Raw genomic sequence first — 19,620 nt, 5'->3', positions numbered from 1 at the left:
TTGTGAGATACCTCTTAGGACACTCTTCCCCACTCTATTCAGATAGAATCCTCTCACTAATATCTTTCCCAACACTGTCCAATTGGTTGATGGACTTGATCATGGTCTAACACTGTGACTTAAAATAAATTTGAACGGATCCGAGCCATGCATAATTCCCAATCCGAACATGCCCATTGCATCGCCTAGTATCATATTAGATCACCTGTCATATATGTATTAGGCTACTTGCCCTCATGTGGCGTTCTAAGATTGTGTAGTATGTAGGATATGTTGTGCCAGTTAACTCCATGTATCTCTCCACCAATTACCATCCTAAATGCAGGAGCAGTGGTTTGAATGGTGATTTGGCGGGCAATCTAGGAACCTACACCCTTGCAGCCGGCTCCGACACCATTTAGAAGGATGTAGGTTCATAAGATCAGTTCGTTCATTGATGATATCTTCAACTAGTTGAGATCTAAATTGGCTCCAACTATCATTGGGATCCCAACCCTATCACACTGAATTTTTGTCCACTAAAAGATATGTACAGACCATGTAGCCTTTGAATGAAGCTTAAACATCTTGTTCTCTATTTGACTATTATTTCACATTCAACTTTTACATAATTAGCATTTTATGTCTAGTCTTGGTGTCTTACCGAATGTTCAACCATTGAATAGTCGGTAATGTTTATATATATATATCTATTTTCCACACAATAATGCGTAAGTGTACATGGCATGAGACTAAATATAAAACAAGTATGATACCTGCATGATGTGCATTTTTTCTAAGATTTTTTTTTATTTTTTTTGAATTTTAAAAAGGGGTCAAGTTTCCTCTCCCATTTCTGTTTAATAGATAGATAGATGGTCATCAAAATCTCTGTTCAACAAAGAAGAAAAGGTCATTAAAAAATAGGGATGGATATAAAATTTTCAATCATTAGAAATCAAGCATAAAATGAGAATCAATTCCAGAGATATATAACCTTTAAAGATTTTCAAAACATAAAATATGGAGACTTTTCTTACATACGGCATCATCAATCATTTGGTTGTCTTGAAAGAAGTGAATCACATATAATTTTTATATTAGAAACCAAGTAGACTACCAACAAAAAAATAAGAGAAAGGTTAAACTAGATTGATATCCTTATTTCCAAATAACAATAGTTTAGATTTTGCTTCATAATAGTGTTGAGCACATTCGTGATTCTCCTAAATTGAAGGATAATATGATCCTAATTGTGTTGACTTACCAAAATCCATCATATAACTCAAGATTCCTTTTTTCTAAAGAAGTATTCAATATTTGAAGCCTTGATCAGTTGAAAGGCAATAAGCCCCTAGTGTGATGTGCCAATCAATGCATGTAACCAAACTTTAGAAATTCCTCTTATTTGATAAAATAGCGGAGGCTTTGCTAACCATAGAAATATCAAGACAAATGCAACTTTAAACCCACGTACAGTAGGAGACCTAGGCCCCCAAAGCAACCACCCAAGTTGTCTATCAATATGGAGCCATGAGGAATGAATTTTTCAAGCTACTTTCGCCCATTAACTTCTATGGAGCCCCTAGGCCTTTAATTTTAGCGACCTGAGAAGGCCTCCTTTTCCTAATGCAGGTGCGGCCCCACTCCATGATTGGCAAAAAGTCAAGCCAGATGGGTGCCAACCTAGACTAAATAAATATTTGCAATTAAATATTGAAGGCTCTGACTGAATTACTTATCAAACCAGTGATCACCTAGTAAAGAACTAGGAAAAGGTATAAATCTAGGGCTGCATTTGGTTTTAGAATAAATTTTGGAGGAATAAGGAAAAGTTACCTGAGGAATAAGACTATTTTATGGAATAAATTTTTTTGTGTTTGGTTGGATAGACAAGTTTGGGAAAATAAATTGAGGAGATAAGTAGTGTTTATTTTTATCTAGATAAAACTACATTTCCACCATTTGCAAAAAAATTGCACCTTGACAATTTTTAGTAATTATTAATATTATTATAATATTAACATTTAAATATATAAATATTTTAAATATTTTATATTAATATAAAATAATATTGCATTAGTAATATTATTTTATTAAATTATAAGAAATAATATTGGTAATTTAATATTATCAATAATTAACAACATCAATATTATTAACTTATAATATTAAATAATAATAATATTTATTACTTATATATTCTTTATTTATTATTTAAATATTTAAAAAATAATAAGGAGAGTGGGATTGAAGGAGAGTTAGGGGCAAAATGGTAACTAGGAAGGCTATGGAGGCCCAAAACTGGCGGAATGGCAATTCCATCCCTCTCCATGGACAGAGCACAAGCAATTCCTCGCCCTCTTTTTTGGTCTTTAGACGGAATAACTGGCTAGAAGATCATGATTTTATTTAGGTTAACAGCACAAATATTAAATAGTTATACCTCACGTTATTTTTAAATATTAAATTAAGTTCACTTGAAAATAACCATTGTTTTATATAAGAACCTAACTAAATGATGTTTCTCAAAAAAAAAAAAAAAAATAAATGATGTTCTGCAAGAACAGTTGTAACTCACCATGTTCGCTGCTCATGCCCCCCTTTGTGCTGAGGATAACCTCAAGCCAGAACGTCGAATACTGGAAGAATTCTAGTTTTTGATTCGCCTTCTTAGATTGAATTAATAAAAATTCAATCAAGCCAATCCAGGTCATTTTATGCAAGCTCTTTAGCTCAATGCCCTCATAACCCTTCAATTTTGTAACAGATGATCGTAACACAGCTGACACATGAACTACTACACTACCATATACCTTGATTACTGAGTTTTTCGGCAGAAACTACTACATAGACATAGTTTCTGCGAGTTGTTCTGGAGTTTTAGTTTTGATTACTGTGTTTTCTGTCAAAAATCTAATAATTTGGCTTACTACTGTTAGCTTAACAGAGCCGAGGACGGCTCTTGTCCGATGGTGGAAAGGGTGTGAGGCTCAATAGTCCCACATCGGAAAGACTCGTTCCAGAGCCTGGGCATATGAGGCGGGTGTCTCCAAATCCTGCAGACGCGTTTTGGGTGGAAAACAAAATCGAGGAGGGATGAAGGACGCTTGCGTGAAGCTCCGGAACCGGACAATATCTGGCAGGAGAACCCGTGTCCCCCCTCATGTGGCCCCCACGTGGGCACTGGGTGCCTCGAGGAGGCGGGGGCGTGACAACAGGGGCCATGAGAAACAAGGATATACCTTGTTTGCTAGCCAGAGTAGCATTGTTTGCCTAATAAGATGAGGAGCTTGGTTTGACATTCACTAGTGGGTTATTTCTTCTTCACCCATAGCTGCAAGTATATCAATCTTTATTTTTGCATATAAGGTACATGTAATCCTCCTAACCTATTTATTAATTTAACCAATAAAACTAACTAAATCTTTATTTCTCTCACATATATATATATATATATATATATATATATATATATATATTGGGAGAAATAAAGATGGATGCCACCACCTTGACTCGAACCATATACCTCTCCGAAGTGAAGGGGGATGCCAGCCAGTTGAGCTAAGGTTGGTTGGATTGTTATGGTAGCCATGCAAGCGAAGATGGTGGGGTCTCCGACAATGGAGACTAAGTACTTAAACCGGTAGATTTTTGTGATGAAGGGTGGTGATGTCATTAGCAACCATTTTAATAGGCAGCTAACTCACTCATCATATTGAATTGCATTGAAGATTGTGGATTCCCACCAATTTGATTCCCTAAGAAAGCAAAAACAAAACACAAGTAAAAGAAAAAGAAAATTTAAGGCTAAACAGCCTTCTTGTTGAACCATTTCTAAAGAATATCACTAGTATTACATTATATTTCCTCGAAAGAGCTAATTCTACTGTTATCATCTAAAAATTTACAAATGAAAAATAAATAATTAAAAGACAAGACCACAAGCAACTACCCAAAAGCTGGGATTGTACTTCCAAGATTACCCATTTCAATAAAATTGGATATTAGAGAAAATGCCGCTATGTTCTTTCTCATGAACAACCTTACAGTCCACGTAAAGGGAATAATTAAAAATTATTAGGAGAAAAATAGAATTAATTAAGCATTGGTTGTTCATTGCTATAATAAACCTAGGATGGTTTTTACCAACAAGGGACCTCTATCTTTATTAAGGGTTACCTAACCCTAGTTTACCTTCAAGATGGAATTAATAGAATTCAAAAAAAAAAAAAAAAAACTCAAACTTTTTAACTGAAGTCCCATCTATACATCTCAAAAAGGTAAGAAAAAAAAAAAGAGGTACATGTTTGACAACATACAATAGCCTTTCTCAATAATATCATTCGAGATCTACATCCACACTTTTTTATTTTATTTTATTTTATAATGTATGAGTAGCAAATCAGAAGAATATTTTGAAGGTTATACCTCCAGGATATACTAGATGGTTCAAGGCTAAGATCATCGGATCAACTTCTTTTTTTTGTTAAAATGCATGAAATTAGAATTAGCATCATATGCAACTTCTATTAGGAATATTGATTAAAATTTTATTTTGGTGTCTATCTTCCTACTTTCAGAAATCTCTTGAAAAATTCAAGGGTGAGCCATTGTCAAAGGCAGCAGAAATAACTATAATCACATTGACTTAGTCCCCAACATGTCATTTCAGGGACCTTCTAAGAAGGAAAGCAGAGCTCTTGGTAGCTAAAAGAGAAGAATACAAAGAAAAAAAAGAAAATAAGAACATCAAGTGCAATAAGAACCTAATTGATCCCAGAGGATCTAACATCCTTGGGGCATCCTTAATCCTTGTTTCCCTCCAAGCCATCCACAATAAGACCCTTAAAGCCGAAGAAATAGACAAGGGAGCCTCTGCTTTCTGCTTTCCAGATGAATAAATAGAGAAGTGGCATCTCTCGCGGCTGGACAGCACAGCGCTACCATATGACCGTTACCCAACGTTCGAATGTATTAGTGAGAATGCCTAGGTGCAGCCGATATATATGGTCATCACCTTTCTCCACTTGATATTAATTAGTCCCAAGCCAATACTTAGGACTCCTCTCTTAGGGAAGAGGGAAAAGTCAGGAAGAAATATCTTATATTTGATTAGATTTTTTTTTAAAAATAGTTTTTTTTTATAGAAATAAGATTCTCGAGCATATGAAAAAATCCAATAGCACCGACTGAGAATTGAGGTATTTTTTTTTCAAAAATGCTCTTAGATAGTATGAGATAAGATTTTTTTCCTTTATCAAGGATATAACTGGTATTTTACATAATTTTTTAGAAAAATAGATGCACAACCAAATATAAGCCATTCTAAAATATGCCATTTTTTCATGGTTAACCAAACATGCAAACACTACTTTTTAGGTATTATATATCTAGGCATCAATTTTCTAAAAAAAATATTCTAATAAGAAAAAAATTCTTATTGTGCGATATTGTTACATCTAAATTATTAGTGATCCATCTATCCATTATTCTAATATTATTCTAATGCGGCTAACCCAACCTAGCTTTGAAATTGACATCACTAGCATTCACAGCATTGTGGATATTACAAAAGGTGCATAACGAACAAATCTTTCGATCACTCTTGCAAAAATACTTTCAGCACTATCAACAGAACCATTGCACTCTTCAGTAACTGGAGTAGTGTGCTTACTGACAAACAGGCAAGCACAGTATCACCATCTTAGCCAAGCTGCAATTTTCCTAGATCATGCATGCCTCTAGTACTTTTATTTTTCTTTTCTTTTTCTTGCCTCCACTGCACTTGTTCTGAATTTCTTGCAACAAATGAAATCATCTGGGTGGGCTTAGTCCTCCCTTTTCTCAAAACATAAATCATATAATCCTCCTGGACTCCCACCTCATGCTACTTGCCATGTTCGCAGTGCGTACGAGAATTGGTCCATGTAGCACCGGGTGAACAAGCCAGGCAGCTAAGAGGCCTAAAATTTCACCTTTGTTAACAAATCCATCACAAGAATTCACCATATAACTTCTGTTCTCAAAATCGTATTGAAATCCACTAAATAGGATCCACCCTAGTGAAAGGAAAAGCCAACCTAATGTATGTACTGACAAAACAAGTGTCACACCCTGAATTCATCATTTGAGTTGATTACGTGATACGACCGTATGAGCCCTAGAGCAATGCCCTAAAGATCATGCAAGGCTTAAGATGAATAAAAATCTAATAACCCCACAATTAATCAATTAATCTAAATAAATAAATCCATTATATCTAAATAATCAAACTGGTTCAACTACAAGATTTTCAAATGTTCATCGGTATCAAAGAAAAATAAACTAACTAATAACTCTGATACTCGAATTAATTTTGTGCCCAACCTATCCGAAACTATGCATCTTACTACTTTGAAAAGAGATAAGGTGGTGTGAGCTTTACAGCCCAGTAAGAATCTCTACAATTCATACGAACACAATAATAATATAAGTTTGAAAACCGCAAGAAATCGTTGCACACATCATAAAATCACAAACCGAATATCAAAAATACTTGAATAATCAATATAAATATGTGCATTAAATATCAATAGAAATCCAGCTACTCAAGAGTGATATATTATACGATATCTCATAAATCTTCAATAGTAATTTCAATGCTTTTCATTCCATTTCTTTTTAACTTGATCTGGATCAATTATTTTTTTGATTTTGGGCCAAATTTTGGTCACGTTTTCAGCCCGTAATGGGGCAACCAATAGTTTCACATTTCTAGCCTGTGACGGGACTGCCAAGGTATTACATTTCTAGCCTGTGACGGGACCTGCCAAGGTATCACATTTTCAGCCTGTGATGGGACCTGCCAAGGTATTACATTTCCAGCCTGTGACGGGACCTGCCAAGGTATCACATTTATAGCCTGTGACGGGACCTGCCAAGGTATCACATTTCCAGCCAATATAACATGGTTAGTCTACAGCACCACATCTATTAGTCTGATTATGCAAGTGTAAGTTATGCTCATATATGTATCTATCATACTATCAATCACAAGCATACATGATCAAAATATGATTTAATACAGAAACCATAGTAAAACTATTCTTGTTTCTTACTTATTTGGATCATTAGCATATCATACATATATAGGTATAAAAATATCTATATCATGCAGATCGGTGTACAAAGATTCTTATCTTTTTGCTGACATCTCAGATAGCCTAATCACTTGCCCACATCGCGATCTATGGATTGGGGTGCGTAGAACTCTGCCTAACGTCCTCTTGCCCAAAGATTGTTCTTCTATAGAACCAAATCAACATCAAAATTATCCGAGGTATCCGACAACCCAAAATTCTCTATTAGTCTACTAAAAGGTGCACCATCACGTAGTAATTTAGCACTACCCTCTGAGTCCCTTTAACCAAAATTTTCTCGGATCAAGATAGAGAGAGAAAATACCAAGAGAAAAAATAAAAAAGAGAGAAATAAGAGTATAAGATCTCGTTGGACTTCTTCCTGCCCAGGTGATTATAGCCCCATACAAAATCAGGGTTGACCATGAAAATAGATTCATATAGAAAGACATACGATGTCAGCTAGATGATAACGCCCAATTGTTTGAAACAGTCAGTACAGTATAACTTAATTCATATGATCAAAAAATATATATCTAATCAAGAAAAAAGTAATTGATTAGAAATTATCAGCTATGGGTCCAATGGTAGCTGACAACAATCGGAGTGCGAAAAGGATAGGATCGACTAGGTAGCAATGTCCGATAATTCAGGTCGGTCCGCTCTGGCCAATCAAGCCAGTCAAATTATGAAACAAGTATCATTCCATGGTTCAGATAATACGATAGAGATTTATGACGATTGGGTTTAATGATACTCGGCAATGGTCGGGATAAGGCTAGCGCGACGGGTGATTGCAGCAACGCTGGTCTAGAACCCTCTACTAGGGTCAACCCAGGTCTACAATGAGAACATTGGGGACCCTCCTGCTAGGTCTATCGTATCCCAATTAGAACCTTCTTGTGCAGATCACTCTCCCTCCAGAGAATCAAACTCAAGTATCAAAACAAAATAAAATAGTAGACTAGTAACCTAGACCGCCTACCGACGTCCACCAGGGGTCCATCACCAGGTCCCCCGAGTCCCTTCTCCCACCTATCCGAGTCAACTAGAGAGAGGCACCAAGAAAAAGAAAAAGAAGAAGGAAGAGAGAGAAACTAGTGAGAATTAGATAGAGGAGAGAGAAAGAGAGAAGAGGGAAGAAGAGAGAGAAACTCTCCTCTCTTCATGATCGGCCATCTTCTTCTCCCTTCCCCCTCATAGGTCGAAGGGGTGGCAGCCATGGTGGCCCGGCCCTCACTCAACGGCGGCCACAGCCCCGGCCAAACCGGTGGCCGGCGGTGGCGGAATCACGACAAAAGAACACTGAAACAGGGCAAGAAAAAATCAAAACAGAGGAACCTTTCATGGCTAAATCCGGCAGCCGACGGCTCTCATTGGGTTGTCTTTGGTGGTCTTAGGGTCGGAAAAGAAATGTAGAAGAAGTTACCTCAACTCCGGCGAGGAAATTGACGGCAACTCACCTAGAGATCTCAATGGAAAATCAAAACAACCAGAATGGATCTCGCCGGTGGTGAGCTCCGATCATGGCTGCAACTCCAATGGGGTGAGAGAGATGCCTCTAAATAGACTCGACCGCGATAAAAATCTAACTCGGAGTCGGATTCCATCTGGCAAGATCGGAAGGGAGAAGACTCTCATAGAGGGTCCTCTCCAGGCACATGCGCGGCATGTGTCTGTCTCTTTTTTTATTTCTTTTGCATTTTATTTGGGCCAAGAGACCAGGCCGGTCAAGTGGACCAGGCCCAACAAGATCATCATATATCAGGATGAGAATAATTCACAAAAATATCTCTCTTATAATGCAAACAGAAAAAGAAAAGGGAAAAAAGGAAAGAAATAATGCAATAGAGATCAGAAAACCTCAACTACAGGGATTCAGTGGTATTTTAGATTTCTGTATTTACAAGATATAATAGTAATGTATAATTGCAGTATGAAAAGTGGGCTAGTGGAATTTATTTGCAAACGGCTGCTACCTTCCTTCACTTATGATCTCATCTGACAAAATTGTTATGTTTGAGTGCCTTGAAAAGCCACTGCTTGCAAAATTGTTGCTGATATCGTCGAACTGGCAGTATGTCAAATAACCAGGCCTTGTTGTGACTTCACAGACCTCAATATCACCTGCCAGCATGGCCACCACCCTTGACATGGGCGGGCGTAGCATCGGCGATGCTTGAGTGCACAGAAGAGCTACATTGATAATGCGGATGGCCTCTTCTTCATTGAATGATGATAACGATGGATCCACCATCTCCAGCTCACGCCTGTTCTCCCGTAAATTCCAAGCCTATGGAAAAGAGATTGATAAGAATTATATGACGATATCGATTCATGCATGGTGTCATTTGATCTTTTACATGTACAGATGGGAAAATGATTTATCACCATGCACAAAGTTAAACAATACCAAGTAAAAATTTAGATTGTAATGGTACTTCGGCTAAAAACAGATTGATGTCAAGAATTACATGGAGCAATACCAAGTCATTAGTGCTAAGCAAACTGAGAATTATTTAATTTAGATTGCAAACTAACTATATATGATCATTGATGGAGCGATATGGGAATGACAGGGTAGAAGAACAGACCTACAGATCACCCTGAAAGTAACATGACTGCAGTTGATATGATTTGCAAGTAACTGAGAATTATTTAATTTAGACTGCAAACTGACTGTATATGATCATTGATGGAGTGATATGGGAACTACAGGGCAGAAGAACAGACCTACAGATCACCCTGAAAGTAACATGACTGCAGTTGATATGATTTGCAGGTAACTTAAAATTGTCAACCTACCCATTCAAGGAGATAAACTTTCTCTGCTTCAAGTCTCTGATCTGAATTAGGCCTTCCAGAGAGAACCTCCAAAGCTACGATTCCAAATCCAAAGACATCGGCTTTTTCTGTGAGATGCCCTCTCATTGCATACTCCGGTGCAAGATAACCACTTAAAAAGAGTAAAAATAGTCTCCTTAGTAACGAATCATGTTACAAATGATATCAAAATAGAATGTTCTGTCGGTAGACTTAATTTAAGTAGATAGCGATCAATAGATAGCAAGTGAATGCGGATGAAATCCAGCAATTTAAGCATTACTGACATGGGCATCCTTACATTGTCCCAGCAACTCTGGTGGTAATATGAGTCATCTTATCATCATAAAGCTTTGCGAGACCAAAATCTGATATTTTTGGGTTGAGATCGGCATCAAGCAGAATATTGCTGGCTTTGACATCTCTATGTACAATTCGCACGCTTGACTCCTCATGAAGATATGCTAGACCTCTTGCTGTACCCAAACATATTTCGAAGCGAGTGGGCCAATCAAGGTGCAAGTTGTTGTCACCTGTAATGCAGCAACAATAAAATGCTTGACTTAATGGGTCTGCAGTGCCTTGTTAATAAAGATTGTGCACCTTATTGCCTGAATAGTTTAAGAACTCTATATCTGAAAGATAGACAAATTTTGAGTGTCTACTAAATTGTACCAAAGAGTGCCTGATCCAGGCTCTTGTTTTCTAAGTATTCATAGACCAGGAGCCGCTTGCCTCTCTCGATGCAGCAACCATACAACTTCACAAGGTTTCGGTGCTGCACTACAGATATAGTTGCAATTTCTGTCATGAATTGGCGCTTTCCGTGGTGAGATGCTACCGATAATTGCTTCACCGCCACAATTCTTCCATCGGAAAGTTTACCCTGCAAAATATTATATAATTTTTTGAGGAAAAATTCCTCCACTCAACTCAACTAAGCCTTAACCTCCCACTAGTTGTGGTCGGCTATATGAATCCTTTTCCTTCATGCCGCCTAGTTTCAGGCCATGATAATTTTTTGACGGAAAATATAAGGTATAATGTTGCAACTGTATTGTGCTTCAACTAACTTATCTCTGCTCAATGGTCATGGTAATGTTTCGTCAATTTAGTATTAATGTACCAGTCAATGACATCACTGTTTTAGAAACAAGAGGTCTCAAACAAACCCATTTATTACTTCAAAGGTGCAGCAATACAATTTTGAGAAGCTTTTTGGAAACTAAAAGAATCAAAAAGCCTAATAAGTTCATTCCAATAAGGAATAAGATTGATAAGTTCATTCCATTAAGGAATGATATCTGCTTCAATATAGAAGGATTCATGAAGTTACTAACTTAAAAATCTCATTGATGCTAGGTGCTTCGCATGATAATCTATTGATTAGGAGACATGGATCTTGCCAAGGTATACATGTAAAATTCTGATGCTCATTTACATGCATACTTATGTTAGGCTTAGTATATAAATATTGAGCAATTTGGTGGTTGTCTGCCACCATCGAAGATTGAATATGGTACTTCCCCTATGGAAAGTTGGCATGCCTACCAGCTGAGATTACAGCTATTGGCAACTTGGCACTAGACCTTTTTCCCAGACTTATTTTCTAGTTTATGGATCTTTAATCATCATATTCCAAATTATGGATACATGTATGGTATGCTGAACGGGCCCGTATCGGCCAGTTCAGCCCATACCGGATCGGTCCAGTTCCGCAGTGAAAAGCAGTATAGGGCCCATACCGAGAGAACCCGACCAGAGCCGAAGAAGAAGAAGAGAAGGAGAGAGCGAGCAGGAGAGGGAGGGAGAAGGAGAGGCCTTTGCCACGCGCGGAGGGCCTCAGGGGGCCGGCGAAGCCCGCAGGGGGCGGCGGACACTGCCGGCGAGAAACAGGGGATGCGGCCGCAGCCTCCGCCACCCCCCCACCCCGCAAGCTCCGCCGTCCCCCCGACGGCCTCCACCGGTGGCGGAGGCCTCTCCTTCTCCCTTCCTCCCCCACTCCCTATCTCTTTCACCTCATCTTCTCCGGCATCGACTGGAGCTCTTGGTACGGGCCCGGTACCAAAACGGTACCGAGAATGATGAACCGGTCCGGTAGGCCACCGGTATGCTTACCGGTACTGGTTCGGAATACCTTGGATAATGGATAGTTGATTTTGTAGTGGTTCGGAATACCTTGGATACATGGATAGTTGATTATGTAGATAACTAGATATCATCTCTTTGAGTTTGAAAGTGGACGGCCATGACCCTATCACTACACATATTTCTACTAGGCAAAACAGAAAATGCTATTTGACATGCATTATATGTACATTGACATGGAGTCATGGACACATATTGGTTTGTAAAGTGTTTAGTCCTACATCCTTTATATATTGGGAAGATTAAGGATACTTAAATAGGGCCAAAGATCTTAATTGACAATTCCTAGTTAGTTTTTTTGGGTAAAATCCTCGGTCTTTACAAATGGTATCAAAGCCGACTAAACCTTTGGCCCCGAGCGACTAGAGGACATTGCATTGCAGGCCCGCATGTTGGAGAATGGGATAGTCCAACATCGGGCAGGCAAATGACTTTAGGTGGCCCTAAATACACATGAGCCCATCCTACTATCAGAGTAAGCATTTAGGGTCAATTAGTTAACTCAACATGATATCAAAGCTCAGGTTGGTTCGAGGTCACGAGTTCGAATCTCCTCCGTGGTAATCATTTATTTAATTATCCCGTTCTTGTTTTAGGGCTGGATTGCTAACACCTTGGGCCCTCCCTTGGTGAAGATATCAAGTCTTAAATATTAAGGTTTAAATAGGGAGAGTATGTGAGGTTCCATGTTGGCTTGAATTTAGTTCCGTATTAGTCGTGTCTTAGTGAGATCTTGGGTACATAAGTAGGACAAAAAATCTCAAATAATAACTTCCAGCTAGCTTTTTTCAATGTCCACTTGGATAATGTCCTGGTTCGTTATAGGTTGTACCCTTCTTTTGTTCAAACATCAGAAAGTGTCTCTTAGTGTCTAATAGGTAATTCTTGCATTATTTTTTTGATATGAGTTGTGGCACTATCATCAATATTCTTTAAAAGGAAAAAAAAGGAAAAAAAAATGAAAAAAGAAAGATGTCATGAAATATTACTCACCATAAACACAGGACCAAATCCTCCCTCTCCTAGCTTACTAGTGGGACTGAAATTTTCTGTAGCAGTTTTCAGTTCCATATAGGTGAAAGTGTCTGGTCTGGCAATAATTTCTAGCAGATCTGCATTATAAAGGCAAAAACAAGTTATAACCATCTTCAATTCACTTCTAGTATTAGTCAATATATGCCTGAAGACTATTAAAAGAAGTTGCACCTTCATCATCATCCATGCCTAATGTTCTGCTGTGTCTATATATTAGCATGGCAAGAAGAGTAAATAGGACTAAAGCCCCAGCACCAGCTGCAATGCCAACGACCAGACCTGTCCTCTTGTTTGTAGATGGTGGTTTATTACTAACAGTAGGGGTGAAGTCTGGACAGTAAATTCAGAATTAAGAAGCTGACATGCACATTTTTACTAATAATTAATTATTAAATTTGAGTGTTTGTAATACCGAAAGGATATACGCTAATAGCTGATATGGATGAGCCATAGGAGCCTTGATCAGCTGGCACACAGCATGTACCCTTTCCAGACCAAAAGAAATGGATTTCTAGAAAGTTATTTGTCACTGGGGCGGTGAACTCTTTCACGACGGCTCTAAAGGATCTCTCCCCGGCTTCCTTTCTAATATCAAAGTCCTTCTCTTTTAGAATACCCTGAAATAAAAGAAAATTTCACAAACTCAGATATTAATTCGTGTAACCATTCGCAAGACAGAGAAGGCAAATATCGAGATGATAAACATTGATTTTTATGATAGTTTAAGTATGTCTACTTCGTAGGTCACTGGGAACTAAGTAATGCTATAAAATGCTGCACTGATGATGGAGAAAACTCCATCTTTGCTTAACCAATCTACCAGTTTAGCTAATACTTTTTTCGATCATTCATGTACTTGAATTTGACTTATGAGCCATGCTTCAAGGAGCCTTTGTTTGATCTCAAGCAAACCATTATAGCCATGGTATGCCAAACCGGCCAGTACGAACCGGTCCGGCCAGCTACCGGTACGGCAGAGCCGTGGAAACCGGTATGGGCCGGTTCCATGCCGGAGATGAAGAAGACGAAGAGAAGGAGAGAGAGCGCGGGGAAGAGAGGGAGGAAGAAGACCTGTGGCCACCATCAGGAGAGCCGCGGAGGGACGGCGGAGGCCGGGGGGGTGGGGGGGACCCGCGGAGGCGTGGCCTCAGCCTCCGCCGTGGCCGCGTCCCAGGGGATGCGGCCTCGGCCTCTGACGCGCCCCTGCAGGTCCCCTCTCCGCGGGCTCCGCCGCCCCACCCAGCCTCCTTCGCCCCTTCGCGGCTCTCCGATGGCGGCCACAGCTTTCCTCCCTCCCTATCTCTCTTCCCCGTGCTCTCTCTCGTTCTCTTCTTCTTCCCCGGCTCCGGTGGAGAAGAGCTGGCCAGTTCGTACTACCCGATTTTGGTACGAACCGGAACCGTACCGGTCCGGTAGGCGACCATTACGCCTACCGGAAACGCTACGGTGGAACTTGATTACAACTGATAAAAAGTAGGTAATTTAATAATCAAAAAGTTTAATCTAATATATTGAAGTGATATTTGTAGAAATACCCATGCTTCCTAAATTAATGACACATACATTACTTCTGTTTTTTACCCTGGGGTTGCTGAACAGATGAATCATCCATCTATGAAGACAAATGTTTAGAAAGATCACTATTCCTAAGTTTTGATGAGTTCCAGGACACCATACTACAATGCTAAACAGTTGCGCCTAAGAAGTCTATTATTATTGTTGCTTTCATTATTTAAATCATGCTGATATGATCTCATTATTAGTGTATATTTGAAACACAAAAGATTTGAGCACACTTACCTGTATATAGATATCAAAAACTCTCTTCCCAACACTTTTCCAAGTAGGTGGATCGAGGATTTGTGTCTCGGCAAAATGCAACTTTATAGTGTAATTTCCATTCTCAAGCCCAAGACCATAGTATCTTAATGATGATGGAGATAGCCTTGCAGTCTGGTACAGCTCTGATTCTAGAGTGTTTGAGAACTGAGATACACTGTTCAGTATATAATCAGCATTCGAGGCGTCCATAAACGTACCAACACTGCTAACTGCCCATTTGTTTGTGTCAGTTACGTAATAAGATGCCGTTGTGAGAGGGTTTCTGTCTCTTTCATACACAGTTCCATCGGGGGATGTTATGGTTTCATAACCACCACACGTTATAGCAAAGGAAGAATCTGCAAACCAGTGGATGAAAAAATAATTATTTTTAGGAAGCAACTAATGATAAAAAAGCAATAAGAGCTGCTTACAAATTGGTGATCCACGATTGCAAGGGATATCCCGCTGAAGACAATTCAATCCTGAAGGCAAAACACTGTAGACATAACAACGCAATGGCAACACTTCAGAAGAAAAAAGATTTAGTGCTGCAGAAGTTCTAATGGTTATTTTATCAGTGGTGGGCACCTGCTATTAGAAATATCAACCACAAAGTTGTTGGCCACCAAGTTCCTGTACGATACAACAATGGGAGTTCACAATCAGTGGTACTATGACATGTTGAAGAAATCATATTCTAAAAAAAAAGAAAGGAGGTAGTGCACACACGCAAGAGTATGATTTCTAAAAAAGAAATCATGTCTCCGCTACTGCCTAAGCGATCATGAAATAATTTTAGTTAAATGCCTTGTCCCCACTGCTGAAGCAAGAGTATGTATGTATGTACACACGCACACATGTACGCGTGCGCGCACATACAGATACATACACACATATGTATATACATACATACGTACATGTGTATCTATGTGTGCATATATATGTATGTATATATATGTACGTGTATATTTTCAGCTGAACTTGGTTTTACTTGAATAGATCTCCATTCAGGTTTGGGCAGGTCCACATAGGATATGGGGATTCAACATTGATGATCTGAACAGTTGCTTGTGATCTACTACCACGAAACTACTTAAAATCCAAAAATTATGTAATATGGTTGTGATCACATTCAATGGCTCTGATCATTGATGTCAAACTAGACATGATTGGATCTCAATGGAGATCCACTTGAGTATTGCTAAGTCTATGTATGTATGTATGTATGTATGTATGTATGTATGGTGCTCACAATTGCAAGATTTTTGGACCAACAGAAATCACTATTTTAAGTGGATTTGGCTGCTCCAAATTTAGAAGGATTGAGGGGGTTGACAGGCATCCTTACCCTCCAACTTCTCTTTTCTATTGCCTCTCCAAACTACAACTCGCACCAGTGTGGCAGGTATCACCTAGATGGGGTATTTTGGCATCCTAAGTGGTCTAGATTAAAATAATGTTGTTTCTAATTATAGAAGAATGATCTTGATGATCTGAAGTTATCGTTCTACAATTGAATTGTTTATTGTGAGGTCACGCATATGGAGCTAAATTTAGATCTATACTCTATCACGCCCCAGATCCGGAGCATGACATGCTACCGAGAGTTATAGCCTACAATAACATGAAGCCAACATTACATTTAGCTTTCAATTCTATCTTAAATATAATAGAATAAATAGGAATCCAATTTTATTATCCATTAAATGCAACCAATATTGGTTCAATGCTTCTAATTCCAAACATAAATACCAAATCCATAATCCTCAATATTTAGAAAATCATTAACTATAAATTTATAGTCAATTTAAAATACTAAAATTCTTCTACAAAATTGTCAAGCTTGCTAGCGCGAACTCTAAGCCTGGATCATCCTTCGTCCCTACTGATCCTATTCGTCTGGAGAGAGAAAAATAAAAATAAAGATTTATGAGCGACATGGCTCAGTAAGTAAAGCTTACATTACCTTATCGAATCAGCCATAAGTTTTTTCATGTCAATGCATCATTTTAGAAAATAACAGATATTATAAAATAAAGCATTTCATAGTAAAGCATATCAAAATAGGTCATAAAACAAATCATGCATGAACAAATCATCCATCTTTCATAAATATAGTTCTAAGTTCATTTTGCAAGCAAATACATAAAGTATTACTTTGCCATTTAGCCATAGCATAGTTCAAAATATTGCTCACAAATATTCGTGCCACGATCACTTTATACTCATGACAGGGTTGTAATCGACAAACACCAACTACTATTATCCGCTGGTATGGTCGTATGCCAACTACTATTATCCGCTGGCAAGGTCATATACCAATTACTATTATCCATTGGCGGTCCGTATGTCAACTATTATTATCCGCTGGTAGGTCCGTATGTCAACTACTATTACCAGCCGGCAGGGTCATATGCCAACTACTAGTACCCACCGATAGGGTCATATACCAACTACTATTACTCGGTGGCAGGGTAGTCTGAAACTGGATGTTGATCTACCTTACTTTTAGGGTCATACATAGCTATCTAAGAGTCTTTTTGCCATAGCTCTCAAAACAATTTTTCTTAAGTCATATTTCTTGAATCATATTTTTTTGAATCATACATGAATAAAATACTAAATGGCTTTATAGAGTTCATAGGCCATAAATAAGCATTTAACAGTAGAATAATCATAAAATTATTTTTTTCGTAACAAAAATACAAATTTCATAAATATGGTGTTCATAGTTCATAAGTAGTGCTTAACGGTAAAACAATCAAGGAACCATTATTTCGCAATAAATCATGAGTTTTAAAATATTGTATGCTTGATCCTTCATTTTAAGAAAATATGATATCATCAATATTTAATACTATTTTCATATTTTTCATAATACCAGAAAATAAGTAAAAATTTGAAAACTAATAAGGAGTGTTAGGATTACTTACAAATTTAAAAACTAGTAAGGAGCATAAGATTTACTTACTTCCTTTATCTTATACTGTCAGACTTCGCTAGGCGACTCTGCTAGACCTATTTAAAATATTAACAAAAAATTAATTTCTAATTGATGACTTTAATAAAATAATACAAAAAGTCTTGACCGGGCGTATGGTGGTTTCATGTGGGTTAGGTCTAGACGATTCGCTCAGTGAATCAGACTCAATCAGGGCCAAGATTAATCAACATGGTTCATCAATAAAGGTTTCAAGGACATTGAATAGGGTGGGGTGATCGGTCGCACCAGGATGGTTCATGACCTCTTTTCAGGGGTCAACTCAAGTCTGTAGAACCGGTGGATGGGACCCCTAGGATCCATAGGTTTCGTTTAGAGAGAGAAATAGAGAGATGACAGAGAAGAAAGAGGAGAAAAGAAGAGAGAGAAACAAGAGAGGGATGGCTCTCTCTCTCCTCTTCTTCTTCTCTTCTTTCTTTCTTCTTTCTTAGCAAAATAGAGGATGAAGGAAGAGGGTGGACTGGAGGTTGTCGTGGTCGTGGTTGTGGTCCGGCAAGGACGCAGCAGGCGCTGATGAGAGGTAGTAGAGAGCGGCCGCCGCCGGCGGCTCGCCGGCTGAATTCAACCCAAAACAGGGCCGAACACGAAAATTTTGGCTTGATTGTCCCCGGATCCCAGCCCACTTGCCGGCAGCTGTGGGGTCCTACTTCGACCAGGGGGCGATACATGGAAGGGGTTGAGGGCTTTGGCAATGAATGCCAGTAGCGAAGGTGGTCGGAATAAGAAAAAAGAAAAAACAAATAAGGGCGAAAATAGGGGTCATCCTTCTTGGCCAAATTCCGGCAATCACCGGCAAGAATTGAAGCTCCAAACAGTCTACAAGGAAGAGGAGAGGAGTAGCTCGATGGTGGTAGGGTCTTTACCAGTTTTTTGGCAAGGATGCAGCTACAGCGACGATGCGAAAGGTGACTGGCAATTGGAGAGGGAATCAAAGAAATCCAGCAATGGGCTTCAATCGAGAGCTTGGGTTCTTCGGTGGGATCGAAAAGAAGATCAGAGGGGCCTCTAAATAGGCTGAAGGAGGCCAGAATTTGCCTCAAAATCGGATTCCTCCGATGAAGTCGAAAGGAAGGAGACTCCCTTCTAGGAGTGGCAAAATATGATCCGACCCGCCAACCCGACCCGTGTTCGACCCACCATAAACAGGTTTGAGTTTGGCCTAAACAAGTTCGGATTGTAAACAGGTTGACTCGTTTAACCTATTTATTAATTGGGTCGGATACATATTTTAGATGTCTGGCCCGTTTAACCCGTATAACCTATTTAACTATTAGGCTGATAGATAAGGGCCAGAAGACAAGGCCCAGGGCTGGCCCAACTCCCTGCCGCATGCCCGCATGGGCTGCATGCCCGCATCGCACTCCACGTCGGGCCCTCAGCCCGATTTCACCGCGAGGGCACGATCGACTTGTCCTTAGGGCTTCCTTCAGTGTCCCTCTCCCCTCTCCTCTCCAGCTCTCCTCCGGATTCTTCGCCTGGCGCCGCCCGAGCTCTCTTCCCTTAGTGCGACTTCGAGCATTGGTTCATCGTCATTTAGCCCCCCGATCCCAGTCTCACCCGGGACGAGATTATCGACGGCTACATCAAGAGATCCAAGACCTTCGCAGCCTCGCTCAGGTCCTCGGAAGGTCAGGGACCGCACGTCAAGGGAGTGGAGAGAGGAAGAGATGGGAAAGAAGGCCATGGCCC

General features: G+C 39.2%; 1 protein-coding gene across 1 annotated transcript in view; it reads right to left on the bottom strand.

Moving 5' to 3' along the window:
• Positions 1-8,879: 8,879 nt before the first annotated feature.
• The window catches only part of LOC103702231 (probable LRR receptor-like serine/threonine-protein kinase At1g56140), a 30,491-nt gene continuing 19,750 nt past the window's right edge, over positions 8,880-19,620 (bottom strand). The window contains exons 15-24 of the mRNA XM_039114476.1: positions 15,519-15,563; positions 15,362-15,426; positions 14,907-15,286; positions 13,519-13,723; positions 13,278-13,436; positions 13,065-13,183; positions 10,599-10,809; positions 10,225-10,456; positions 9,906-10,056; positions 8,880-9,393 (exon numbers count right to left, since the gene is read on the bottom strand). Of these exons, the coding sequence (XP_038970404.1) occupies positions 9,076-9,393; positions 9,906-10,056; positions 10,225-10,456; positions 10,599-10,809; positions 13,065-13,183; positions 13,278-13,436; positions 13,519-13,723; positions 14,907-15,286; positions 15,362-15,426; positions 15,519-15,563 (1,885 nt within the window). The 3' untranslated portion in view covers positions 8,880-9,075. The remainder of the gene's footprint in view (positions 9,394-9,905; positions 10,057-10,224; positions 10,457-10,598; positions 10,810-13,064; positions 13,184-13,277; positions 13,437-13,518; positions 13,724-14,906; positions 15,287-15,361; positions 15,427-15,518; positions 15,564-19,620) is intronic.

The sequence above is a fragment of the Phoenix dactylifera genome, chromosome 16 (assembly GCF_009389715.1).
Source record: "Phoenix dactylifera cultivar Barhee BC4 chromosome 16, palm_55x_up_171113_PBpolish2nd_filt_p, whole genome shotgun sequence".
NCBI lineage: Eukaryota > Viridiplantae > Streptophyta > Magnoliopsida > Arecales > Arecaceae > Phoenix > Phoenix dactylifera.
This window is presented reverse-complemented; position numbering and strand designations above follow the sequence as displayed.